Source organism: Ciconia boyciana, chromosome 16 (assembly GCF_034638445.1).
Source record: "Ciconia boyciana chromosome 16, ASM3463844v1, whole genome shotgun sequence".
NCBI lineage: Eukaryota > Metazoa > Chordata > Aves > Ciconiiformes > Ciconiidae > Ciconia > Ciconia boyciana.
Window position 1 is genome coordinate 2,978,543 of NC_132949.1, and position 26,832 is coordinate 3,005,374.

Consider the following 26,832-nt stretch of genomic DNA (forward strand, 5'->3'; position numbering starts at 1 on the left):
TGCCTGCCTGTGCCGCTGCCTGCGCCCCTGCCTGCCTGCGCCCCTGCCTGCCTCCCTGCCTGCGCCCCTGCCTGCGCCCCTGCCTGCCTCCCTGCCTGCGCCCCTGCCTGCATCCCTCCCTGCCTGCCTCCCTGCCTACACCCCTGCCTGCCTGCGCCCCTGCCTGCGCGCTGTGCGCTCCCGCAGCGGTGCGGGAGGCGGTTGCGGTGGCTCCGGGATGCCCGCCCTCTGTCACCGGCTGCGGGGGAAGGTGGTACCGCCCGAGGCGGGCACTGCCCCGGGGGGATCCCGGGGCCCCCTGGGCTCCGGGGCTCGGGCTGCGGCTGGAGGTGACCGTGGGGGGAAGGCCGCGCCCAGGGCGACGCGGGAGCGCGGAAGCGTTGCCCACGGGGGTCTTCGTGCAGTCAGCCCCACCGCCCCCTCCACGCGCCCCACCGCCCCCTCCACGCGCCGGCGTCCGGCTGGTGCTGCCCGCCCGCGGGTGCCCGCAGAGCCTCTGCCACCGGCCACCCCACACCGGGCGTGGGAAACCCATTGCGGTGTCCTGGTGCACCACAGTGAAAACAAGAGAGATCAGGGTGGAAAAATACAGCGGAAAGAGGAAAGAAGACACGCTCTGTTTTGTCTCCGTCGGCTTTAGATTTTAAGGATCCACCGGAGAGGAACCTCTTGCTTTTGTGCTCATACGATGCCGGGGGCGTTACGCGTTCTGCGTGGCGTGGCGGTGCCCTGGCTTAACCACCGCTCTTAGCCACCTTATATAACATTAACAATTTCTTCATCGTTTTTGATTTTTCCCCTTGCAGGCAGAGCAGATGCAGCGAGTTTATCCCGAGGCTGAAATGGCGTGTTTTCCGAGGTGGTCTGCTTGGGCCCTGCGGGCTCACGGAGGTTTCCCGTGTGGGGGAAACCTCCACGAGCTGGGGGACAGGGTGCAGTGACGTCCCCCTGGGACGGGGATGCTGTCGGGCTCAGAAACGCAGCTGTACGCTGGGGTGTGGCAGATGGGTACCCCCTTCCGTACGTAGGAACCCCACCTTGGGAAAAGCCCCTAAGGAAAAGAAAAGACAGGCCTGCCTGAAGCAGCGCTTTACATTAAATATATGTTTCATTATAGGAACACTGGAAGAATAATTAAAAAAAAGTCAGCGCTAAGAAATGTGCGCTTTAAAAACATTTACAGCTAAGTTAGCGCCAAGGATGTTTGTTTACGCCCCAGCGAAATATTGATGGCAAAGGTATAAAATCCAGTGCAAATGTTGCACGGAGAGCGCGTCCGGGATTGTAAGCAGCCTCGCCGCTTCTACCGTCCTTTTTCCTTGAGCTGGAAAACGTGAATCGTAGCTGATTTTTATACCGCGCCCTCGCACCGCTCCGTTTCCCAGCCGGCCCCGTGCGGCTGAGCTCGCGCTAGGCTGGCGTCGCTCAGGATTTTGCCATTTTTAGCTGCAAGGGCCGAAGTCTGAAGGAGGCTGTAACCCTCAATTAGGGATCTGTTTGTGTAACTTTCTAATGTTCGGAGTGATTGTTTGGGGTGAGGGAAATATGCTGCTGTATGTGGTCCTTCCTGCCAAACTTGCAGCTAGAGCAAATCCTTATAGCCAAGCAATAAATCCCCAAAATGAAAGGTTTACGATGGAAATGCTGACAAACCCTTAACTAACACATTACAAATGGCAGTGTTACAATTCAGTAGCTATAAGCTAAATTAGCAGGGGCGCGGGCAGCCTTCGAGGATTGCCGTAGCGAGCCAGCCGCAGCCCGGAGGCCTTGTCTCGATAAAGATGTGCAGCGAGGCAATGGCTTTTAATTTGCTTTTAATCTTTCTGACAAACTTTTGTTGGTCTAACTTGCATGCAGGTGCAAAATGAGGGATGCTCCTTTGGTTTTTCATGAAGTTTTTGGATGGCTGTTGGAAGAACTTCCGTTGGGTGAGAACAAGAGCCCGGTTGTTTTAAGGCATTTCTTTCCTATAGAGGATGGAGTCCTTCTTCTCCGCAGTTTCCTGGAGCGCTGGTCACGTCCCTTGCTGTGTTCAGGTGCCATCGGGTGCTCCGGGACGTCCCCATCACACGCACGAGCTGGGACAGCGCAGCAAAACCTGTGTTGCACTGGTGGCACCCAGCAAACAGCACAATGTCAATTTTAATTGTTTTTTGGTGTTTTCCCTATTCCCCCTCCCCAAAGGCGTGCAGGGATCTGGGATCCCGCTGCAGCGCTGCCGTCCTCAGAATTAGGGCACCCTCATACAGCTCCCTGCTAATGCCGAGGGAAATTTTCTCCTGGCTTTAATGAGTTTAGGCCGAGCCTGGGACCTGCAAAGGCTTGTCCGTCTGTCACGTGCCGCACAGCGGTTCGTGTGCGGAGGGTTGGAGGGCGTGTGAAGTTCAGCCGGCGGGCGAATCTCGGCGGGCTGCGGTGGGACCGGCCGGGGCGGCGGGGGCGTGTGGCAGCGCTGCCCCGGGCTGGGGGGCTGCCGGGGGGTGAGGGCTGCAGCCCTCCCCGGCGCCTGCGGGATGCCCTACCCTGCCCCGGCGCTGAGTGGGGCTGGCGATGGGTGACCCGACGTAAGTATGAGTGGCTTCCACGGACAGCGCATCACGGTGCTGTGAACAGGTTGCCGTCAGCGTTGAGTCCAGTGGTGCCACAAGCCTTTATTGTCTTTATTGCTCACGATTGCTCCAGCACAGTGCCCAGCCTTTAGGCTCGGTGTTTAGTTTCCCCTAGGCAGATCTTTTTACTTTTATAGTCTAAATTCTGCGGACAACGTGACCCCATCTCCTTTGCCCTAGGTAGGATTCACCCTCCTCCTGTCCAGGAACAGGCTCAAGTCCCCATCCCTGCTGTTCGAACCGTCTCCTCCTCCAGTCAGCAGTGCTTCCAAGCTGCAGGAAAGGCCATTTGTCTTCTGAGGACTTGTTAAGTAATTTTTTAAACACCACTTGAGTTGCTGGTTTTGTTTACAGTAAAACACTTTGATTTGCCATGCAGCAATTAATTCATGAGAGCAGATGCTGAAACAGAACAGAAAAATCTCTTCTTCAGTGGTCACGTACCTGAAGGCTGCAGGGCGATGCACAGAGGAACCAGCGAGGTGCTTTATGTGAGCCTGTGTCTCCCAATGCGTATATGTAAATTCTCTAGGAACATTACTTTAATCATCTTGTGTCACTGAGTAGTGCCATGCCATGTGCATCCCCGTGCAATGACTTTTTAGGAACTAAATTACCAAGTTATGAATGGCCGTGAAATACAGCAGTCTTGCAGAGTGCCTGGGGGGAGAGGGACGAGGGGTTACTGCTGGGGGGAGTCCATAGGGCTGAACGAAGAGATCTGATTTCTAAGTCTGGGTCTGGCCATCACTTTTTCTCTAGTACTTACTGTCTGTATATAGTAATTTGAATTTTATACATGTTACGGTTTGCTTATTCCTCCTTCCAGCTTGCTCCTTCATTGCTAAGAAACGAATTTGCTGCAGAGAAATTGGACAAACATGCTGCGGTTTCAGGGCACTATTGAAAAATCTCCCCTCCATGTTTGTAAACAGGAGATTTACGCCGAAATATGTATTTGTTTTAGACATGACTTCATTTCCAGCGTTCGCTTTGATCGGGGCGCTTAGAAGGCGAGCCATGTCATGTGGCGGTTTCGTCCAGTAAAAATACAATTAGGGGCTTCGGTTTCAGTGTTTGTGCGAACGATCGCTTGTGGATAATCTAGAGGCCAAAAATTAATCCCAGCGCTCTGTCTGCAAACAACGGCGAGCTGGAGGGGTGCAGCTTCTCGAAGTCATCCTGCTTCACTCTTGCATGAGCATTGTCAGAGTTTCTTTATATATTTCAATTTCTTACATCTTGGTGGGGAGGGATATGTTTTCCCTTGGTTCGTATCCCTTCACTAAGAATTGTTCTGAAAATTCAGATGCTGGTCATGTGTGGTTTATAACAGTTATAAGCGTAGATGGTGTGAAACAAGCAAAACTGGTGTCCAAAACACCTCTGGTACCTCTGCGTACATCCTTGGACACTAAGACCAGGTTTCTGGGCTCAAAATCACGTTTTTCCCAGCGTGTCACGGAGCGTGAAGGTGCCATAGCTATTGCTCTGAAGCTGTTGTGTGTTTTGGATGCCAACCCTGTGCAGGGACGGACAGAAGTCACGGTGCCTGGGAAGTGGGCTCTTCCAAAACCAATACACTTTGCAAATGAAGTCGAGCGGAGCAGAGGGGCTTGGTCGGCCAACTTCCATGGAGCAGGAGATGGGACGGGCTCCAGCAGGACCTCTGCAGAAGGACCCAGTGGCTATTTCAGTTTCCTTTGGTTCTGGTTCGTGTTTTTGTTGGTTTATGCTGCTTCCAGCCATTGCCTCCCTTCCTGGGAATGGGAGCTGTGGAGAAGGGAGGATATCATGGGGCAAATGGAGCGAGGGTTTGGCTTGGTCTGTGCTGTGAGAGAGTGTAACGATGGCTTTTAGAGACAACAGGCAAGGCAATGATATTTTCAAGTGTGATGCCATCCCTTGGACAGTATCCTGTGAAATTTCCGATCATTTTTTAGCTGAGGTAGCGGTCAGCCCCCATAGAGAAGCAGAGGTGATTGCATGTGGGCAGGCGAATGCCAGCCATTTCCCTGATGCTCCTGGGGTGCAGTGGGCTCACACTACCAAGCTGAAAATGAAAACTAGTAGGAATAAGCACACTAAGGGCTCTGCCTGCTCCGGGGCAGGCAGACAAGGAAGGGCTCTTTCCTACAGAAAAGAAACTGTAGGAAGTTCTCCAAGGCAAGAGGGACCAGCTGGAAAAAGGGGTGCTCCCGAGGGGATGTCTGGGGAAGGAGCTTGAAGAAAAGCCAACACAAACAGTGGGTGCAGATGCTGAGGAGGAGAATACGGCTTGACGAGAGAGGAGGTGAGGAACAATGAGCTGTCCTGAGCACGAGCCGCTTATGGGAGCAGAGACCATCTGCTCTTCACCGGCCTGAATGGTGCCGAGCGATATCCTGCATTCCTTTGTTCCCCAGTTTAAAGGGAATTGCAGGCTGCGAGCGTTTAAAGCCAAACACAGTCCCTGAGAGTTCAGCCACATTTTACCTTTTGTCTGAATTTCCTCCGTCTCCTTCTCCTCAAGCGTTTTCTCGTGCAGCCGTTAGTTCGTAGCACACGTTTCCACCTCGGATCTTGAGTAGGTGGATGAAAAGCCCAGGAGGACGTTGCAGTTGGCAGAAGTTAAACAAACTGTGCTGCCCCGGTGCACGCAGGGTGGGATAGTTGGCAAAGTCCTTCTTTGTGGCTTTAGCCAGGTAGCTGGGGAATTCAGAGAGACTAAAATGACCCAAGAAGCACATACAGCTCATAAAAGTGGCAGAGGCCAATAAGCAAAACCTCCTTACAACTTAGTAACCTGAGTAATAATAAGGCTTTAGAGCTGTAAACCTGGCTAGATAATAATAATGGTTGAGCACGCTCTTCAGGAGGGGCGAGGGTGATGCTAGTGTCTGTTAACCTAAAGAAGACGGACAGAGATGGAGGTGGAGAGCCACGACATGTAAGAGCTAGACAGGATTTTTTAATTTAGAAAAAAAAATGAGGCTAATGCGCAGATGAACTAAAGCAGCCCCATACCTCTGGAAATCATTTACGTAGGGGCTGGAGGAAAAGGTGGTTTTGTATGGCATATCTTGTATTGCATGTCCCTCCTTCTGAGACTTGTGGTCATGCTCTTGGTGATGTTTTCGTCTCTTGTAAAAAAGCCTGAAATTTTACCAGATGCATTTTATGTGGTCACCTTTTTGCTGTGTTGCTGTACAGAGGTGTCCATGCTTGAGCCATGCCCTGCATGCAGAAAGCCCCCATCAGAAGTCCCATCCCTCTGTCACCCATCGGGGTGGCACGGTGGAAGCAGAGCCAAGCGTTGGGGCTGCTTTTTCTCTGGCTGCTGGTGTGGGTTTTGATGCTACAAATATTGCTTGCTTTTTTACTGTTTGGATTTCCTCCTATCTGTACTCCATGCATATATATATGGATATAATAGGTTCTCTGTTTACTTTGGTGAAGTAATGGACGAAAATGCGTCCTTCAGGCATGTTGTGAGCACTTAGTTCAGTCTTCAGCCCCAGACCTTTTGTGCTTTGCTGGATTTGCAGTGCTGGCTCTGGGTCCTTCCCCCCAGGTACATCCCCAGCCTGACGCCGTGCCGCAGGCTCCGTGCTCGCAGCCTCGCGACTGCTCAGCTCTGCCAGGGAGAGTTGGATGATTAAGTATCTTTTGGGGTCATATCCACCCCCTTTAGTCTCCGTGGTGGTCAGATTTGCAGGTTGCTCGCCAGGCATCGTTTGAATGCCCAGCAGTGCAGGTTGGCTTCATCCTGAGGACAGGAGCAATGAAGCAAATTCAGACTCTTCTAAAGTCTGCCCATCCACCAATATCCGAGCCTTTTCATAAGGCTGAGTAAAGCACCGCACCCACTGCACTGAGAGCCGAGAGAGCATTTTAAATCATAGAATGATTGCATCATTTAGGTTGGAAAAGACCTTTAAGATCATCGAATGACCCCTTCAAGGTTCCTTTAAAATCAGGGCGCCTTTAAGCTGCTTTAAAGAAACTCCAGCCAGCTAGCCTCTGTCTGGGGAGTGAGTCTCCCTCCTTCCCGGGCAGGACCGCAAGGGGCCAGGACCACAAGGAGCCAGGAGCAGGAGCCACCAGCCCCGCGGCTCCGCTGGGTGACAGCGGCGGGGTTGCCGTTGGCTGGTGTAGGGGTAGCACAGCCTTTGGCCCGGCGGGTGGCAGTCCCTGCGAGTCACCTGCGCCGCGTCCCTCGCTCCCTGGCTTACGTAGGCATTTAGGGCTTTTTTTTCACCTTGTGGCATTGCTCTGTACTTTGGACTTTGTTCCTCACTGTTTTTCCCTGACTCCTTCGTTCCACCGATTTTTTTTTTTATTATTTTTTTTTTCCCCAGCAAAATGAGTTGCCGGCTCATTCAACACCACCATTCAGGGTTCAACCATAAATGTCTCGGTGCTCTGGATTCCCCCTGCGTGCAGACCCGTGTCTGACGATGCCCTTGCTCGGGGGCTGGCTGTGGGAGCGTGGCTGCAGCGGGGTCCCAGGTCCCGCGCGGGGGCTGAGCGTCGGGGGGGGGGATCCGAGGGCTTCCCGCAGGCAGGCTCCTCGCTGCCAGACCGGAGCTGCCCGTAACCTCTCTGGTGCAGGGATGGTCTCTGTCACTCGGTGTGTACAACCACCACCACGTGAGTGTTTTTGTCGAGGCGGTTCATTAAACCTTTATTATATTTATGTAGCTCCCAGAGTAATATGATCTGGAGTTAATTACTGGAGCCGGTTTTCTTTGTGAATACATCTGAAGAGTTTGTCAAAAGCCTGCGGTAGTCTTTTGCGCTCCTGTTTAACATGATACAAATTTGGATGGCTCGGTGTAAACGTCGGCATCAGGGAGGCTTGGACAGGCGCTGAAGGCGGAGGAGAGCCCGGTGTCGCTTTGCGGGGGGCTTCGCCTCTGCACGGCAGCTCTGTCGGCAGAGCCTTGCCTCGGATGTGGGCACCCGGTGATTTTCTGGGTATGGATGCAATGCTACACGGTGTCCCAGCCAGCCTGGGGTTTGGTAGGAGACCACCTGGAAACTCCCCGTACGCAAGGTGCAAGGCAAGGAGAAGCCCAAATATTCAGGGCTAGAAGCTGACGCCTTACCGGCAGCCAGGGAGAGGAAGGAAGAGGAGGAATCCACTGCAAAAATGTTCTCAAACACAGTTGAATGAGGTTGAGCAGCTCCAAAAGTGAGATTCTGAGAAAAGCAGTGCTAAATAAGGACAGGTAGCAGCCTCTGTCTGAAGGGATATTTTTATTGGGCTGGCAGCAGGAAGCATAATTTTCTTTAAATGACATGTATATCTAGAGTATGCTGTAATACAAAGTCAGCCAGTGCGGTGCTTTTTTAAAATGGCAAATTACATTTCATAATCCGTACAGCAAAATTGACTGGGAAGGGAGCACAGCTGGAGGCGGGCAAGTGCTTCACAGCCGCTGGATGGGGGGATGCTGCCACGCGTGATGGCAGTGCTGATGAAAAATACCTGTTTTCTGCTACGTCCCCATCAGCAGTGGGGCACATTTACCTCCTCCGAACTGTGCTGGTTTAAAATAGGCATTTTGGTTCTTTTTTCTACCAACACAAGGTATCACTCATGGCCAGAATGAATATATGTTTGTACTGACGTGGCTGTAATTACAGTATTCTATACGCATTGCGTACAATGTATATATTATCCTTGTACCTCTGGCACTGCTGTTGTTAAGTGTGTCTTGATGCTTCAGTTAGAAAACTTGTTTTTTTTCGGAGGTTTCTACTTTCCCATAAAAGTCTGTTCTGGGCTGAAATTCTCTGTGCTAACTCTTAGGCCAAGATTGAAATTTCTTTTATGAAATTTTATTTTGAGACAGTTTGAATGTTCTTACAGAAAGCGGATAAGGGCACAGAGTAAAATTTGTGTCTGTGCATGCTATGAGAACTTGCATTTTGCACAACCATTTATAGAGGTGCAAAATGCTGCCGTTCTCAACAGCAGTTTTAACCCCTTTTCTTTCTACGCGGGTATAAATTGCTATTGGTGTTGGTCTGTGCTTGATAATCATGCCCTGCTACTGAATATCGGGGAAGTTTTTGGTGGCAAAGAGCTTGTGGCTTTGGCAGTGGCAGAGCACCCTTCTCTGCTGGGTGCAGCTGCAGACTTTGAGCAGTTAATGCTGAAGGAAGTTGGGTTTTGCACAGTTTATTTTAGTCTCCTTCCAGCTCACAGAAAGAGACGGGCCTCTAAATTAGGTGCTCTGAATTACTGTCAAAGGGTTTCCTTGGTAGAGAATCTGGGCTAGTGTTAGATGATGCAAATGCATCAGCTATATACAGGTTTATTGATGCAAACATATCATTTCCAGTAAACGTGGAGTATATCTCCTCTTTCCAGCCTGTTCTGTCTTCTTATAAGCCGCTGCCTCTGCTCTGGAGGGTGGAATAATTGCTTACAGACAAAGCTACCTGATTTCTGAGAATGATTTTAACTGTTGGTGGCAACTTGTCTGATTAATTAAACCTAAAAAATTCCAAACAACCTGGTTTTTTAAAAGCTTTATTTTGTTTTGATCCGGATGAAACCACAGCAGGTGAAGCGACCTGGGAGGCAGCAGCGGTTCCTGCATGGTTTGGGCTACGCCGGGCACCCCGATGCTCCTAATGACGGACCGTGCCGCATGCTGCCTCGCAGCCGAACAAAACTCACCGTAATGAAAAAAGGCACAAGCACATTACTGTGGTTTTGTTCTCCCCGCCTGTGCTCTGCTGAAGTGCTGGGCACTCGGGAAGTGCTATCTCCAAATAGAAGTGGGACACAATGGGGAACTCGGTTTTTCACTTGTAATTTGGTTCTGCCCGGCACAGCCTCTAATAATGATCCCTCGAAGAAAGAAAAGAGCAGTTCTTCAATGCAGACCCTCAGCAGCGAGAAGGCAGGCTGCTGGCACGAGGCAGAAAACCTGGCGCTGGTGCTCAGCTTCAAGAGAATCGCGACCTTGGAGGACTTGCAGCCGCTGGTTCGGATGCAGGAGGAGCCCTGTGTCGGGTGAGAACGTCTGTGCCCTCTGACTGCGTGACAAAAACATCTATGATTTACAGTATAAATGCTGTTTCTTTTTTTATTTCTGCTTTCTGGAAAGCGAAGATGCTCTTAGATGCGGAAGGAAGAGCGTGCCAAGGACTCCCAGCGTGAGTAGCCCTTAGGTTGTGGTCGCTCCGTCTCCCCTGCGACAGCGACGTGCCCGAGGGCAGGAGAGCATCTGCAGCAGAGAAGAGGCGCAGCCAGTGCCCGGGCCAGCTGTTTGCATGAGAAAAATGGATCTAAACAGTAACAAGAAATGGGCCAGGAGTGGGACTCGAGTCAGTTAATAAGCAGATGGTAAATCCAAAGGAAAATGTAAAATAATTTGGTTTTATCTGTATTTGAATCTGAGCAATTTATGTGGCGGGCCTCTGGTTCTCAAAGGGCTCTGCAAAGCTTCGATAAAAAGAGAAACAGTGAAAGAGCAGCTGCTTACCTGAAGCTTCTGCATCCCTGGACAAAACCATTTCAGCGTTCCTGGGCTTTTTGCAAACTCTCTGCTGAACATGAAGAGCAATCAGAGCAGCCGCACTCTTTCCAGCTGCGACATAAAAGCCATAGGGGACAGAAGGACCACATCCACCAAACTGAAATTCAAGAATAATGTTCCAGCTCTGGCCATTTCTTTGTTATCTCGATTCTGAACTTGTTCTCCCCTCTCAACACAGCACAAGAAAGGATGAGCAGAACCTGCCATATTAGACTGCAAGAAATAGAGCCTGCTCTGATGTAGGCATCTCCCTCTTGCTCTGTTCCATGTCCAAGTGTAGCAGGTTTTGCGCAGTCCTTTCACCGGCAGGATGAGCAGGGATGCTACCAAAGAATTTGGAAATGGTCCTTTGCGATTTTAATGCTCACTTTTTTTTTCTTTTTACATTAAAGGCTGAGTCACTACCTACTTAAAGAAAGGAAATTCAGTTACTTCATGTTTCCTTTCTGAAACACGATAGATTAGTGCATGAACTGCCGTTTCTATAATATCCTGTTCACTGAATTCCTTAGGTGAGCGCCTGCACACAACTTTCTTTTTCAAAGAAATACTTCTGTAAGGAGATCCTTCAAAAAGAAAGCAGAAGAAATGGCCGTCCACAGTCTGGCAGGGAAGAAGTGCCATTCTGCATGTGCCGCTGTGGCTTCCAAGCTCCCGATGCAATGCAGAGTCCATCAGCCCGAAGTGATGAGAACTGGAAAAAATCCCCACTGCTTCGGCATGAGCTGTCAGTCATTTGGGTACAGAAAACAAACTGGAGACTTACCGGCGTAAACACTAGCAAAATACGGAGTTCAAATGTTCAAGATTTCTTTGAAGTTTTGAATTCTGTGTTCCAAATTCAAGCTCTGCTTAGTTGTATACGCGGAGCGGAAACAGCATGCAAAGGAGGAGCTGAGGAGCCAGGACAACCCTGGCACTAGCGTCATCTCCATGGGTGTTGGGTACCTGGAAGCCAAGGACAGACTGACCACGGGTGCAACGAAGCGATGGTGGGGCTGCCCTACAGCTGACGGACAACTTCTGCCGCCTGGTGTGAAAGTCCCCAGCCCGTATCGCCAGCAGCCGGGACTTTGTTGGACTGGGACTGTCACATCACCCCGCTGAACCCCAACCACCCCGTCATTAATTCCCCCTGGTTTTAAGAGAGCTTCAACTCAGACTTAACTTTTCCTGAATGCTTTGTTATTTTACCTTTTGTCATTAAACTCACGTAATTTAGTTTAAGCAACAACTCTTTCAGCTACAGCAGGTTTACACTGAACTCCTGAGCAGCGGGAAGAAACATCCCAAACGTTCAAATAAACGTGTAAAGGTTGTAGCCTGCTCCCCGTGCGGAGTTGTTTTGCCAGGTGCCAGGTTTGTTCGTTGCTGGCTTTGATGCCGATGGAGAGAGCCCCGCTGCAGACGTGGAAGCCTCACCATTATAAGTAGAAACCAGTTTCCATAAAGAAAATGGGATCATCTGGACCGACCAAACCTTTGTGCAACCGTTCACGCAGCTTTGGAGCATTTGGTGCCCCTACCTGGGTGTAGTTGCTTAGATCTTTATTCCAGTTAAAGAGATGAAATTGCTTTATTTTGTCTTTCAAGTTTTTTGCTCAGAAGTGTAAGTTGGAGAGGTTTCTGGTGCCCGCTGTTTGCAATAAGCAGTACTCATCCCCACCTCAGATGCCGACTCCTTTTGGCCTTGAATAAATTACATCACCCTTGGCTTTTTGTATCTATAAATGGAGATTATGTTTAAGGCACCTGAGCATACAGGGCTGTTGTAAAAATTAATTAGGTAATGGTTTTAATGTGCTTTGAAGATGAAAAGCATCGCAGTACTTTAGGTGATAATTACTCTCTGGAGGCTCTCTCCCCGTCGTGCGGGTTGGTTTTGACTCTCTTGCATTGATGCTGCCGCGCGTGCGCTCGGCGGCTCTCCGGCTGCAGCGGCACCCGGTACCGTGGGTGTCTCGCCCGTCTGACAGTACACTGTGTTTTAGGGGATGTTATCTCCCCATGTGACATAGCCCAATGTTTTGGAGGACCCACATGTGAAACCGCTCCCATGCTTCGTGCAGACCGTTCGCTCTTCCTCGCTATGAACTGTGCTAGGGTGGGTTGTTGCTGTAGCCCCCAAGCTCTGAGCTCTTCCCTGGAAAGACAGGGCTTGAGGTGAGCAGAGGTGTGAACCTATTAAGGAGGGGTTGTTGTGCAAAAATACCCTAAACTGCAAGGAGTTCAAAACTTGGCAGGTGGAACGTGAATATGAGTAGTTAAGACTCTTTAGGTATAAACAGAGACCACAACAAACATCAAAGTGACCAGAAAAATTCAGCCCCGGGCGGGCTTCTATTCTATTTAATGCTAGATGGATGAAGATAAGAAGTTTTGGGGTTTTTTTTATTGAAGCTTAAGTTATGCCATTGCATTTACTCAGTATTCATTAGGCAAAACTAAATGGCATTATTTAGTTAGGGTACTTTTATCTAATGCTCTTTGTTAAGGCGGAAACTGATGAAAAAAAGAAAGTTTCCAGTTAAGGCAAGCCTCTCTGATGGCTTTTTTTTTAATTCCTAAAGGAAGTGCTAGCATAGAGATTGGGTGGGATTTGATCATTTTCTGTATGTGAGCTATCAAGAAGCCTGGACCCAGTGCTGCTGGGCCGCGCTGCTCCCGCGGGACACCTGGTAGAAGCAGCCTCTCCCCCAAAACCTTCTCCCCAAAACCTCGCCGTGCCAGCCCACGGGATTTCTGCTGCTCTGGGGCTGCAGCAAAGGGTGCCCATGCCTAACGAGGGCCCTGGGACCAGGGGCTTGAATCCTGGATATTTCCAATCAGCGCTGCAGGTGAAGGTGTGAATGCAGAGGCTTCTGCATGGCTGTGATACCTACTCGTGTAAACCAGGCTTTCTACTTAATACTGTGCTTTGAGACCTTTTTCTTCTTTCTGGATGAGGACACGGTCTCCTGATCTCAGTTTTCCAAGTAAAAATGTTGAGTCCATACTGTCGTTACAGAGCTGCACTTCAGCACAGGCGGGCACAACGTTCGTGCAGCTCCTCAGGTGCACAAAACCAGCTCAGACAAGGAATTTAAAATACTGCTCCATCAAACTGCTGGGCTCCTCTGCCGGAAGCCGAGCAGTCAGTCCTCGGGGGAGCACAAGGAGCTGCAGAGTTTCTTGCTGAGCACGCACGCAGCATCTCTGCTGCAGGACTCCCGATGCTCAGCGACACCTCCGGGTTTCATTTTCAGCTCAGCCTTTCCCAGCAACTTGCAGGAGGCATTTAGAAAAACAAGCACGTCCGATTGCGCTCGCAGTGCTGGGAACAGGATAATTAAGATCTCGGTGTTTTTGATCGCATCCCACTTGTCAGCAAAAGGCCGGTCATGGGCTAAGGCGAAGGGCCTGTCCGGAGGGTGACGAGAGCACTCCCTGGGGAACATCACCCACCGTCAAGCTGTTGAGGTAGGGAACCAACACGCGTAAACGACGGGAATTCAGCGTTTGTATTCAAGGCAGCATTTTCAACACTTTAATTATCTTTTGGGTAATGCAACAAAATACCGGCGACCTTCTGGGTGCAGGCAGGAACGGCAGCACTGGATGTATCGAGGCGGCTCCCACCCAACCATAAATCTCCGGGGCCCCGGGCTGCATTTCCACCCCCCTTTTCCTCCGCTGCTCCCCAGCGAGGCCGTGCTGGGAGGGGGGTGGGGGGGTCCCCGGGGGCGGCGGCGCGGCCCCGCCCGGGCACCGCGGGGATGGGCGGCCGGGGGCGGTGGGCAGCCCCGCTCCGCTCCGCCCCGGGGCGGTGGTGGCGGCGGTGCGGCCCGGCCCGGCCCGGCCCCTCGCCCTGCGCCGGGCGGGGAGCGCTGCGTCCCCCGCCGCAGCGGAGCGGAGCGGGGCCGGTGAGTGCCGGGGCGGCGGCGGGGCCTCTCCGGGCCGCCCTCGGCTGCGGCTGGAGGCGGGGACCGGGGGTGGGGAGCGGCTGCGGCACCGGGGGAACCGTCCGCCCGTCCGTCCGTCCCCGAGGTGTGCGGAACGGGAAGGGGAAGAGAGGAGAGGAAGAGGAGGAGTTTTGCCGTACCTGTCGCTGCGCGTCGTTACTGTCGAGTGACTGCTTTGGGTTATTTATTGATGCGTTCATTAGGGTTTCGTGGCTGGGAGAAAAATGGTGAGGAACCGACCTTCGAAGGGGTTTGGGGGGGAAAAAGGGAGGACTGGGAGCGCGAAGGGGTGTCCCGCGTCCCCCCCGCCCCGCTCCTGCGGGCGGGACCTGCGGGAGTCCCCGGGGAGCGGGGGCTTGGCCGGGGGAGCGGGGCCGGAGCCGCCCGGCCCGGCCCGGCCGCGTGGTGCTCGGTGATCCTGCAGTTAAACAGCGGCGAGTTCGGAGGGACGCGGTCTGCAGTTGCTGGGCTTCGTGGGGCTCGTCAGCCCGAGACACGTCTGTTTGCTTTGGGGTTCAGCTACGGAGGAGAATTCAGCCCGTTTTAAAAAATGCATAAATAAAGCATTTCTCTTGAATAATTTAAGACCAGCGAAAAGCACAGCAGAGCTTTTCTTAAGTATCATTTAGGCTATTGTCTTCTTTCAGCAAGATCAATAATCTTCTTTTCTTATCTTTCTGCAGGTGTTCACTGATAAGTTGGGGTTTTTTCCTCAAGCCACAGCTCAGTTAGCTGAGGCTCCCCCCCCCCCCCCCCCCGTTGTTTTCTTTTTTTTTTTTTAAGCTTAAAAAACAAGAGAAATGTGACGTGCAGCACTAAATCACATAAACTGACCCTTAAAGACCATTGTCAGGTTGAGGTCTGGGGAAGTGAGGGAAGCCTTCCCAAGTACCGTCCGATCGTTATTTCCCCCCCTTAAGAAGCACTAGGCTCTCCGATGTGGAATTAAAGTACAAACCCAGTAATTTCTTTGAGATCGCTTTCATCGAGATGCCCACAAGTAGTTGTGTTCCAGCCACTTCTCCTGTCAGTACAAGATCATAAGGAAGTGGCTAAATTGTGGGGGACTTTCACAGGTTAAGAGTATTTTCATTTTGTCGAGTATTATTCAAATAAATGTCTTGGCAGCTTCTTTTTCTGTTCAGCCTATGTGTTCATTTTCCTCACCTGGAGTTTCTAGGAGGGTTTGGGGTTTTTTTTATTGCCCAGATAGATACAATTTGTCACCATTCAAGTGATGCTTCTTCAGTATTCTTAATTACGTGTTGTGTGGCTTCATCAGTTTATGTGGAGATGGCAGGTGGAATATCAATAAATTAATTAACATTCTTAAAACAACCCTTCCTCCAACCTAAGTGATGTAAATTAAACCGTGGAAGTGTTCCAGTGAAGATGTGGAAGTATTATTGTGTTTTGGGGTTTTTTATAACTGGATAGAAAATAATTAAAGAAACAGTAACTGGCATTAGTGATTGAATCTGATTAAATCAGCTTTGCCAATTTTCTGGATTTCAATAAAATAGAGGAGTGTGACTGAGGGAAGGGGTTGCCGCTTTAATGCGGCCGCGTAGGATTCGGCGAGGACCTCGGTGGAGCTTCTCCTCTTGTACGTGCTCTTGAAATCTGCTCCTGAAAGCAAACAGTGGAAGTCCAAGCACTTAACAGGGCATGCTGTGAGCAGAGGGGGAAAGCACGTTATTTTTTGCGACTTGGAAGCAGTAGCTGCTGCTCTTGATTATTTTTAAAACACTCTGCTGTCGTTTTGAAGCATTTCTTGCTTGAAAATATCCACAGGAGTCGTATGCATTTTTCCTGCAAGAATTCGTTATTAGCATAGGTCGATGTTTAAGCATTTTGTGTTTTGTTGGTTTTGGTTTGTTTTGTTTTTTTTTTTAATCAAAGGAAACAATTTTGTTTTATTTTTGGAGTAGGTTCAGTGGGATTTTATCAGGAGCATTCCAGGCTCTGGGTGGGATCCCTTCCCAAGGCTTCGCTTCCAGTGATGTGCAGCTGCATCTCCCGCAGGTCCTCGTGCTGCGTGTGCCTGCTGGGGGTCGCTGCCCCAGGGGGGACCCCGACACCCACCAAAGGCAGCCGTGAGCAGTGGGTTCCATTGCTCATGGATGCCTTTCCCCTCCTCTCTTCCCTCCTACGCTCAGAGAAATGCAGGCTCTGATAGAGCTGTCTGTCTATGAGCAGTTTGTGTATTTGTAGTTCTTCAAGCTCAGCTCTTAGCAGTGGTGCCGACGACTGAGCAACCTCATGTGTTTCTTTAGTTAGACAATGTCTGTACTCCAAAAATAGATTTCCATATTAAAATACAGCTGGGGAAGGAGGCTTGAGCCGTGTGTTGTCTAACAGATACTTGGAGAAACCAGGTCCTGCCACAGAGCGGCTCTGAATGTGCAGTCACCAAAACCATCAGTCCGCTTTTTGAATGAGCGTTGGGAGCTGTAAAACCTGGAATATGGATAAATTCTTAAAATCTGCGCCGTGTTTTGGTTGAAACATCGAGAAATGACTCAGTTGTTCACCTGTGGCACGTGGGTGTTGTTGCAGGTGGGACTTACGGCTGGAGCGGTCGGGGAGCTGGAAGGGGTGATGGTATGCAGACCTGCGCTCGTTCTCGTGCTCTCTCTGCTGAGCAGCTCACGATTATATTTCACCTTCACAGGTGAGAAAACAGAGAGAGATGTAGATTGGCCGGTGACTCCAAGCCTCAGACAGCAAGGCGGTGGCAAAACTGGAGATAGAAACCTGCTGGTTCACCAACCTGCCGTCCCTCACCAGGTACGTCCTGGTGGAACAGGATGCTGTCTCCTGGAAGAGCATTTTCAATTTAATTTAATTTTATTTTTTTCCTAAAAGATTATCTTCAGCACTACTGTGCTGTGCCGCTGGCCTAATGAAAAGGTAAAAAATAATGAAAAGGAAAATAAGTAGTGTTGGATCTGCTCCAGAATGAAAAGGGGTTGCTCACGGTAAATTGAGCAGTTTGCCTGGGGTGAGGTGGCTCTTGTTTTCGGATGCATGGGTCTGGCTGGCTGCCCTGAGCTCACGTGGTGGACACTGGGATTGTGCTCTGAGAGAAATACTTTGGTTTGTAATTTATATGTAGCAAAGTGAAAATAAGCCCAGCTTAGCTCGAGTCTCGTGAGCTTGCATAGAGCTGATCCTGCCTTTGGGTGGAGGATTGTGCAGATGGCATCCCATGGAGAGGGAGGCCTTTTGCCCAGCTTTCTCACTGCGAATGAGTGCTACCAATTTCTTCATGTAACGGACATCTAGCATGTATATTGGAATGTATTTAAAATGTGAAAAATTGCAAATGAAAGATTTATATGAAAATATAAAAATATGAGATACTGAATGCTGTAACTGCCTGCTTTTCCTTTTTAAATTATTTTAATATAGTTTTGGGGTTTGTTGGTTTTTTTTTCTTAAACAAACTAGTCTTGAAAAATGGCACCAGCTACTCCAAGAGAAGCAGGAGTATGGAGACAAACCAGAGCTCTCTTATTCAAGAACTGTCTTATTAAGCGTAGGACTAAAAAAAGCAGCGTTCAGGTAAGTGGAGTGCTTGTTTACTGCTGCCTTCGTGTCTGCAGTTATTCTGCATTTAAGTGGCTCCTGAGTCAGAGGCAATGCTCAGGTTTATTGTAATATTTCTGCAGCTTCAAGGTCTGCTTGAATTTTGGGTTGAAATAGGCTTTTTCAGAAGGTATTTTGTGATCCTTTGATTGAAAATATATCCTAATGTGTAAGGCATTATCCAGAAAATATCATTGACTTAATATTGCAATCTTAGTGCACTTTTAAAAACTTTTGCACCCATAACTGTGCAGTGTAGCAGGATTAGACCTTTCCAGAAGATTTTTATCGTTTCTAACAGTCTAGCCCTGTGCATAGGTGATGTGTGTGATACTTTAAGGTGAATTTTGAGGTGAAGAAGAGACAGTACAATGCTTGGCTAGGCTTGTTTAACGGTTCATGGCTTGTGTTTTGCTGCTTTCCAAATAGCCTAAGTTTGCTGACATTTAAAGCATGTAGAATTATCCCTTTGTACCTTAAAATGGCTTCTTCGGCTACCAATGTGTTGGATTAAAATCCTGCTTCAGCGCCAGAGAAGGATTTGGCATTAAAATTACTGTTGCATTGAAAACGTGCAGGGAACTTTACAGTCAAGTACTTAAAACTCACAGTCCCTCCTTTGAGCTTTGTGTAACTAAGGTGAACTTTTGGAAATTCTTGTTTCTATGACTGCTCTTTGAAGTTTTCATATTTCTTTCTGTCTTTGTACAGGAGGTCCTTTTCCCACTCTTTTTCTTGTTTTGGCTAATTCTGATGAGCATGATGCATCCACACAGGAAATACGGCGAGGTCGCCAACGCCAACCTCGGCACTCTGGATACCTCCATGCTGGTGAATTTTGTCATCGGATACACACCGCCAACCCGAATGGCACGAGAAATCATGAAGAAAGTGGCTTTTGATAACTTCGAAGACGGTATTCAGAACCTAAGCATTTTATTTTTCTCAGTCTGTCTCATGCCGTGGCTTGTGTTTGAAGAGGGAGCTCACTGTTGCTGCTGATGATAGAAAAATAGCATTTCTTTTCCATCGCAGATAGAGAACAGGCGGGAAGGTGGGTTTTTTTGCTTGGTTGGCAGATGTTCTGGCACTGCCATCTCCAAGTGGTTCACGTTCTCCTATTGCAGCCAACAAGTGTTATGTGGCTGCAGGAAAGGTTTTCGGAGGACTCAAATGCAAAGTACAAAAAGCCCCTGAACAGCTCTGGGGTAATGAATACTTGTCCTGTGGCATCCTGGGGCAAATTTGGGAGATGATGCTGTCCTGCAGATATATTAGGTTGCGTTTTCTATCCCGTTGTTACTATCTAAACAACATTTTAATTTTTTTTTTTTTAATGATGATTCCCATTAACACTGTGCCACCTTTTGAAAGCAATTTTTCTTTTTTTTTTTTTCCCAAGTGCTTTGCCTGCACAGCTGACACATCTAGTGGGAACTTATCTCTCCAAAACCACTCTGATGTATTTTTAGTTTGGTATCTTTGATTCTCTTCCTTGTATGCATGCTTCAAAGGTACCGCAGAGAAGCAGCCCAGCCTGACATCTGCATTTTCCTTACGGGTGCCCTCAGCTGCCTTGAGCAAACGGTTCCGCTTTCCAGCTTTGCAGCCCATCTTCCTCCTGTCCTCTGCTGAAGTCAGTGGCAAAATACCATGTTTTCATATATTCAGCCCTCTGCACTGATTTAATCTGCCCTTCTTGAAAAGCACTGGTGCTGGAGAATAAACTCTCGGGTAGCCGGCAGAGGACTGGGGCACAGAAGCTCTTGGAGCAGCAAAAAAAATGGGGGGAAAAGGGGAAGGCTTGGGGATAAATTTGAATTACCCACCCTGCTACTGAGCGACACTCCTGCAGGTTTCTGTTCAGGAAAATACTTCCTTTACTAGGACAAAAATACAACCCTATATATATCCAAAACCAAATAAATCATTAATTATTAGCATGACACTTCTTTAAAAGAGTGCCGCGCAGTTTTTCTTCCTGCTGTGCTGATACCTAAATCAACATGATAATTTCTTCTACCTTGCAGGCATCATCACAGAGGAGTATTTAAGCGAAAAGGAGCTGCAAGAGGCTAGTGCTTTTAAACCCTCAAACTTTGTGGGTGTAGTGTTCAACGATGCCATGTCCTACCAGCTGAGGTTTCCCGATTCGGTCGCTATGTCTTCCATTTATATGGAGTCGAGAGGTAAATGTGCACGCTCTTATATGTATCTGTAAGGGGATAAACCGAAAAATCAGACCCTCTTTTTCTTCTTTGCCCTGGTGTTGCATATACTGGGGTTTGGAAGTTGTTTCCACCATTTATAAGGGATTGCCTCCAGCTGCACCATCTTTACGTTGGGGATAGGACAGCTGTAACTCTGGCTTTTTGCATTTTAAAATGCCTTGCTTGATTCTGCAGCCAGTTGCTCCAACCTGCGGAAAGGATGTGAATCGGTAACGTACTGGAGCTCGGGATTTACGGCTCTGCAAGCCTGCATCGATGCTGCGATTATACAGGTAACTCTGAACAAATAACATAGTAAGACCAAGGAGATTCAAATCCGTGGACTGCCTTGGCTCTGAGTGTTTTTGTGGTGTTGTCCATTAATTGTGTAAAACGCCATATCAAAAATTATCTTGAATCCGATGAGCAGGCAGAATTTTTCATATGTGTTTTGCCATATTTTGTACAGAAGTGTTCTTGTCCGGTAGAATAATGTGGACATCTGTCTTAATTTGTGTCCAAATGAGCCTGCACCATACATCACAGCAGTCGTCAAAACGCGAAGACTTGACAGTGCTCACCCCAAAATACTATTTAAGATGCTGTACCAAAAGGGGCTGCAGAATTTGCCTTACTAACTTATTGTCAGTATTTATCAGCAATTCCCTTTTCCTTATTTCTCTCCTGTCTTGCCGCTCGCGCTGAGAGTGAGTCTCATCTTTTTACGTGATGGGAATTGCAAAATGGTTCATTTCGTCTCCAGCTCTTCAGAGATTCTCCAGTTTCTGTGCTTTTGGACTGGGCTTTGGGGACTGTAAGGTTTCGGGGGCTCCAGATCTCTCCCCGTCGGCGGGGCTGGAGAGCGGGCTGAGCGCGGTGTGACGCGCTGGCACGTGGGCGCTGAGCCGGGGTCGCTGCCGCTGGGTGGGATGGGGCTGTAAAATCAGGAGTGATGCAAAAATAACTCTTCCTTCTCTTCCTTTCAGCTGAAGACTAATCAATCGGTTTGGGAACAACTTGAATTGACGAGAGCAGTGGTCATGGGAGAGGCTGCGGTGGTGGAAATAGATAATTTTCCTCGTGCGATCATTTTAATTTACCTAGTGATTGCATTCTCACCGTTTGGGTATTATTTGGCAATTCATATTGTGGCAGAAAAGGAGAGGAAGTTGAAGGAATTCTTAAAAATATTGGGACTTCATGACACTGCCTTTTGGTATGTGAGTGTTTGGTATAACCCGTTCTTTATAAAAGAAATATATAAACAAATTAAAAAATAACACTTTCTAGGAAAACTCCTCTATCCCATCCTCCAGTGTTTTAATTGTTTTCAGTCTGATTAACTGAAAACAACCTAAACGTGACATACTCTCTGAGATCTAAGATAGAGATACTTGCAGTATCATGAAAATAGGAATATTTTAATAAGTAAATACCAGAGTAATACTGTTGCATTTATGCAAGTAAAGTTACGCCAGACTTAGAGGGATTAAATATGATGATGATGTGTGAGATTTTTATGTAGTTTGTTTTTTATTGTTTTTAAATATTTTCACCTCAGTACCTCCTTTTCTGGAGGCTCAACAGGTAACCCGCAGTCTCTCTTCAGAACTGATCAGCAGCGTTTCCATAACACATAATTAAATGAATCTCACTCTATAATTTTAATGTGACAGAGCAGTCTAAGCAACAGGTTTTAATTTGTTTCCTTACCATGATGGAAATTGCCCTATGCAATATGATGGGGTTTTTTCCAAATGAGAGGATGCACTAATTGGAAATCATTGATAGTTGCAGAGATAAAAGCGGGTTTCGCTTTGCCCTTCGCTACAGCGGCCGACAGCATTTTAGCATCTTTCCTTGCTGCACCGTAGCAGCCAGCTGGGGTTGTCTGGGTTGGTTTTTTTTTTCCGGTTGCCTTTGTTTTCTTTCTGCACTCCAGCTCTTTTCTGCCAGTCAGTTCTGTTTGTTTGCGGTACGTCCTCGGTGGCAAATCTTATTTAGTTGAGTCCTTCACCCGCAGCGTTGGGCCGCTGTCCCCGCTCGCACATCAGCACTGAGCATCTCTGGGCTGGAGAAAATCGTTTTACTTTTCCCAGTGTGAAATGGGAGTGATCTGCAAAGGCACGCTGGTAACGCAGCTTTGAGCGGCCACTGAATGTAACTCTGAACCTTTGCTTCTGAGGAAGACGTGTCATTTTTTACTACCTGTACACAAACCGCCCTTGTTTCCTGAGGTCAGAATTGCTCACAGACTTGCAGCTCTGTTTTTAAAAAGAAAAAGATTTTATTACCCTGCCCAGCTACTGGAATGACTAGTGTATTAAATTTTAAATAGAAGTTATTTAATTATTGAAACCTACTACTCAGTTACCCTCTTTTGGTTATACCAGGGAATTAATTATGCAAGTTAAAAAAAAAAAACAAACCATGAATCATCTAATTGTGTATCTTTTTGATGCTGTGGGTATTGATGGGTGTGCTCTAATGCCTAGAACAATTACAGGGATGTTTACAAGAGCTCTTTTTATTTGGGGGCTCTTGTTTTGTTACAAGCTTGTCCTTTGGTGCAGCTGTCTGGAATATTAAGGGTAGTTTTAGCTATTTTTGTGTGTGAATAATTCAGGCTGGGAGTTCATTGACTGGTTTCTGTTCTTTTTTCCCCCTTTTTGCTCCCAGGCTTTCTTGGGTGCTGCTCTACGTGAGCCTGATTTTTGTCATGTCCATTCTTATGGCGGTGATTGCGACGACCTCTTCCCTCTTTCCCCAGAGCAGTGCCTTTGTGATATTTCTCCTTTTTTTCCTGTATGGAATCTCTTCAGTAAGTATTCCTGGTCTCGTTGAATTTGGCCGTCCCATCCCTGTGGTTTTTCATCCCTTCCCATCTGATCTTGTTCCCTCTACTGATGCATTTGGAACAAATGTAGGTTCTGTAGGACGGAACAGTGGTGGGCATCTTACCTGTCCCCATCCCCTGCCCTGCGTCCGCTCTGGTTTGGGATGTCGTACAGGTCTCGACCGTCACTGCGAGAAATATCTTTCCTTACTGAAATATCTGAGTTGATAACCACCTGTCTTTGAACTGAAAACACTGTCTGTACAGCACTGTTTTGAAGTCAAAAACCATGCCCTATTCTAAACATTTGCTGGTACTATATAGCGTAATGTTAAAACCCTGATTAAAGGTCAGAGAACTAATTTATACAGCAAATTGCTTGTCTGAGTTCATAAGCAACCAGTGCAGAAATAGTTATTTGTTTACTGTCTATCATTTACAGGAGGTGTACTAACCAGGGTGTGTATGCACGCTCAGCCATATGGCTCCTTGTTTTTCTTTTATAATTTTCTGTGCTCTGTCACCTGACATCTTTGGGAAATCTGTCCATCCTGATGATCTGTTCGTAAGGGAAGTGTGGGATGTGGGTGAATGCCGTAGGGACTATACCAGGAAAATGATATGAGCATCAGAAGCAAAATAGAAGCTATGGTCTTTTTACTTGAGTTTTTCTATACCCTGTATTATTTTTTTTTAATATAGTACCTTCTTATATTTTTTTAATCTGTCCTTAGGTTTTCTTTGCACTTATGCTGACGCCTCTATTTAAAAAGTCAAAGCACGTGGGTATAGTGGAGTTCTTGGCGACGCTGGCTTTTGGTTTTGTGGGCCTTAATATTGTCCTGCTGGAAGATTTCCCCAAGTCTTTTGTGTGGATTCTCAGCCCCTTATGTCAGTGCAGCTTCTTGATCGGTGTTGCGCAGGTAAATAACCTTCTACTCCTCTTGCAGCCTCATCGTGCTCATTTGTCTTGCATCATTTTCGATAGGTAGTGATGTAGATATTCTTAAATATTTTTTTTTTAATAAACTGATGATGGTGGGGAAAAATGCCTATTTTAATAGATTCCCATGGCAATTTAATATCAAGGAAAATACAGTGCACCATCAAGCAACTGTTATTCTTTGTGTTTGTTGCTGTGATCCCAGTCACTTTTTCTTTTTCTTTTTTTTTTTTTTTCTGTTGCTGCGTTTTGCACTGTGCTGTCTTGTCTTTCCAGGCTGGTACAGTGCCGGTGTGTAACATCTCCACTTGTCTGTGCTTGTTGGCAGGTCATGCATCTAGAAGATTATGAAGATGGTGCAACACTTTCAAATCTAAATCACGGTCCTTACCCACTCTTTATCTCTCTTATTTTATTGGTGCTGGACAGCATATTTTATCTGCTTGTAGCTGTCTACCTTGATCAGGTTATCCCAGGTATGTTCATGAGAAAAACTGAACTGAACCATGCTAGCATCACCAATTCCTGAAGTCCTGAGCCGCCCGGGTCGGCACGGCCGGTGCAGCTGGTGGCATTTCTGACTTAATCTCAACTGCTGAGGAAGGAGATGCTCCTGTTTACAAATACATTTTACGCCGTGACTCAGAATACTTTTAGCTGAAATAATTTATATTATATTAAAGCTGTGAGATGTGAGGAGGGGTGTTAGCATGTTTAGAATTGATGGCCTTTAGGTACGCCAGCTAAACTTTGTTTCCCTCTTTCTAAAGGGAAAGCTATCTTACTGGGTTAACTGGTGGCTCAGCCTTTGCAATTTGCTGTTACAGGGCTGAAAATTAAAGACTACTCTACCTGTTCCAGCCCTTTCCTTGTGACGACAGTAGTTAAACGTGAAGCGTAGAATAAAGTTGTTAATCTTGCAACGAATGCCTGGTTAAGCCCTTCAGCTCCCTTTGCCTCCCATCTCTCTGGCTTTATATTGCCTGTGTTTAAGTCACTGTTCTTTCAGCACTGGGGGTTTCTCTTGCATAGGAAAAGATTTGCACATATATTTAAGTACTTAGCAAAACTGGAACCTGCTAGCAGTGGTGATGGGAACCGTGGCTTAAATGCAGATAACGTAAACTGGGCTGATGAAGTCCCTCCAGAATGGAGGTGTGGGCTGGCTCCTAAACTTTTAGCGGGATAGCTCATGGCTTTTATGGCTAAAACCCAAAAGCTGAGAAATATCTGCAGTTACTCTTAAGAATTTGTCTTTTTCCCTTTACTATCCAGGGGAGTTTGGACTACGCCGCACGCCATTTTTCTTTATGAAGCCCTCATTTTGGTCAAAGCACAGAAAAAATTACAAGGAGTTGTACGAGAGCAGCATCAATGGCAGTTTAAGTTTCAGTGAGATAGTTGAACCCGTGCCTTCCGAATTTCAGGGGAAGGAAGCCATCAGGTACGATTCCTGCCCTGTCCCACATACAGTTTAGCAAACCTGGGTCCCGGACATTTAATGTGTAATTTGAAAATCACTCTTGTTTCACCAGTTGTTGGATTCAAATAGCATATGGTATGCATTGCAGAGGGTCCTCCGCACACCCCCACAGCACGGCTAGTTTCCATTTTCAATGAAGCCCCATCATCGACGACATGGATGCTCTCCAAGGATAAATCACTGGGCTTAAAGAAAGGGTTTGTTTGTGGATTGTATTCCTTCAGTTGGAGTCCTCTCAAAACTGGACGGTTTTCCATTCCCTCAGTTTCACTGAGGCCGCAAGAGGCGTAAGCGGTTGCAGATGTTGAAACGCCTACTCTTCTGGGAGGGTTTAGTTTCTGGTAACACACATCTGAGGAGAAAAAGCTGAACTTGAGGTTTGTGTGAAGGCTGTTGGGTTCTCCGTAGACCAGAGGAGAACTTTGTGGTGGGTTTTACCCAGCTACCATATCTAAGAGAGTAAAACAAAACTGAAAAATAGACGTCCATGCTCTCGTCTTTCACGTTGCATTTTGTGTCACCTATTGTCTTCCATCGGGACTGTCATGTATTTTTAGTGCGTCTCAGATATTATTTTCAGTATCTTCCTTTTAGCCCTTGTTTCCATAATTTTCCAATGGCATCGCCTGATATGAGTTGAGGAACTCTGCGTCTTCACTCCTTCTGGTTGGCTCCGCTAGTCTCAAATACATATTTGAGCTTAGTGACCAGAACGAGTCTTGTGTTGTCCGCGCTATCCATGTCTCTTTGGGCGTCTGCCAGAGGTTGAAGGCTCCAGTTTTAATCCTGATGCTCACATGAGAACATTGTGGCCATTTTTGCATTATTCATCCACCCTGGACTCTTTCCATAGCATCGCCCCACCAGCTCTCCATCATTTTCACACTATCTTGTCATCTTTACATGTACAGGTTTTGTTTTCTTTCATACCCAGTTCTCCTCCCCGCTATTCACACCTGTAATCCACTCCCCATCCCCATTTTTGGGGTGGCCAGGCTTCCAAAACCCACCCTTCACATGGTGCCTGCAGATAAACTGGTTGTTTTTTTTCATTTTGAAAAACAGTGGGGCTGGAAGGAAGGTTTTTACCTTTCTTGGAGAGAAAGATACCTGCTTTCTTTTGCCTGACTTTGATCAAGAGCTGCCAGTAATCACGTCTTTGGGCTCTGGTGTACTAATACCTGTTTTCCATATCTTGTCTGTTGAGTCTTCTGTTGTGTTGTGAAATTACTGGGGAGTAGCTGTGCCCTTTTCTAGCTTGGGAAACCTCTAGTGTATTGTTCTACTGTGCGAAAGAAACACGGATTTGAAATAATTCAGTCTGTCATCAGGAAATACCTTAGAAGGTGACGAGAAAAAGCTTTCTGATACCAGGGTGGAGATGGACTAAGTTCTGCGACAAGTTGCCCTGTCTCTTGGCTTGTCTCTGTGGGTCTCTAACGTGTCTAGTGCCCACTTCAGCATAGTTGTCTTGTTGTGACTGTTGTTGAGTGTTGATCATTCAAAATGACATATAAAGATCCTAAAAGAGTTTATAAAATGACATGTCTTCTTTCAGAATCAGCTGTGTTCAGAAAACATTCAGGAAAAAGGGGGAAACTGTGGAGGCTCTCAGAAGTAAGAACACTTTAGCTTTTTAGCTGCTTATCAGATGCAGAGGAGCAATAGCTGAATTGTT

The 26,832-nt window shown here is 47.6% G+C and overlaps 1 protein-coding gene across 7 annotated transcripts in view; it reads left to right on the forward strand.

The window, feature by feature from the left end:
- The first annotated feature begins 13,967 nt into the window (after positions 1-13,967).
- Positions 13,968-26,832, forward strand: part of ABCA5 (ATP binding cassette subfamily A member 5) — a 33,925-nt gene continuing 21,060 nt past the window's right edge. For 6 of the 7 annotated variants that reach the window (XR_012045373.1, XR_012045374.1, XR_012045372.1 and 3 more), the window contains exons 1-12: positions 13,968-14,318; positions 16,766-16,881; positions 17,545-17,658; positions 18,394-18,598; positions 19,713-19,871; positions 20,088-20,185; positions 20,879-21,108; positions 22,572-22,713; positions 23,463-23,651; positions 24,000-24,147; positions 24,947-25,115; positions 26,713-26,771. Coding sequence is in view for 2 of the 7 variants with exons in the window: in XM_072880943.1 (XP_072737044.1) it covers positions 17,554-17,658; positions 18,394-18,598; positions 19,713-19,871; positions 20,088-20,185; positions 20,879-21,108; positions 22,572-22,713; positions 23,463-23,651; positions 24,000-24,147; positions 24,947-25,115; positions 26,713-26,771 (1,504 nt within the window). In the remaining 5 variants the exon portion in view is untranslated. The remainder of the gene's footprint in view (positions 14,319-16,765; positions 16,882-17,544; positions 17,659-18,393; positions 18,599-19,712; positions 19,872-20,087; positions 20,186-20,878; positions 21,109-22,571; positions 22,714-23,462; positions 23,652-23,999; positions 24,148-24,946; positions 25,116-26,712; positions 26,772-26,832) is intronic. The other variant, XM_072880944.1, reaches the window with a different exon arrangement.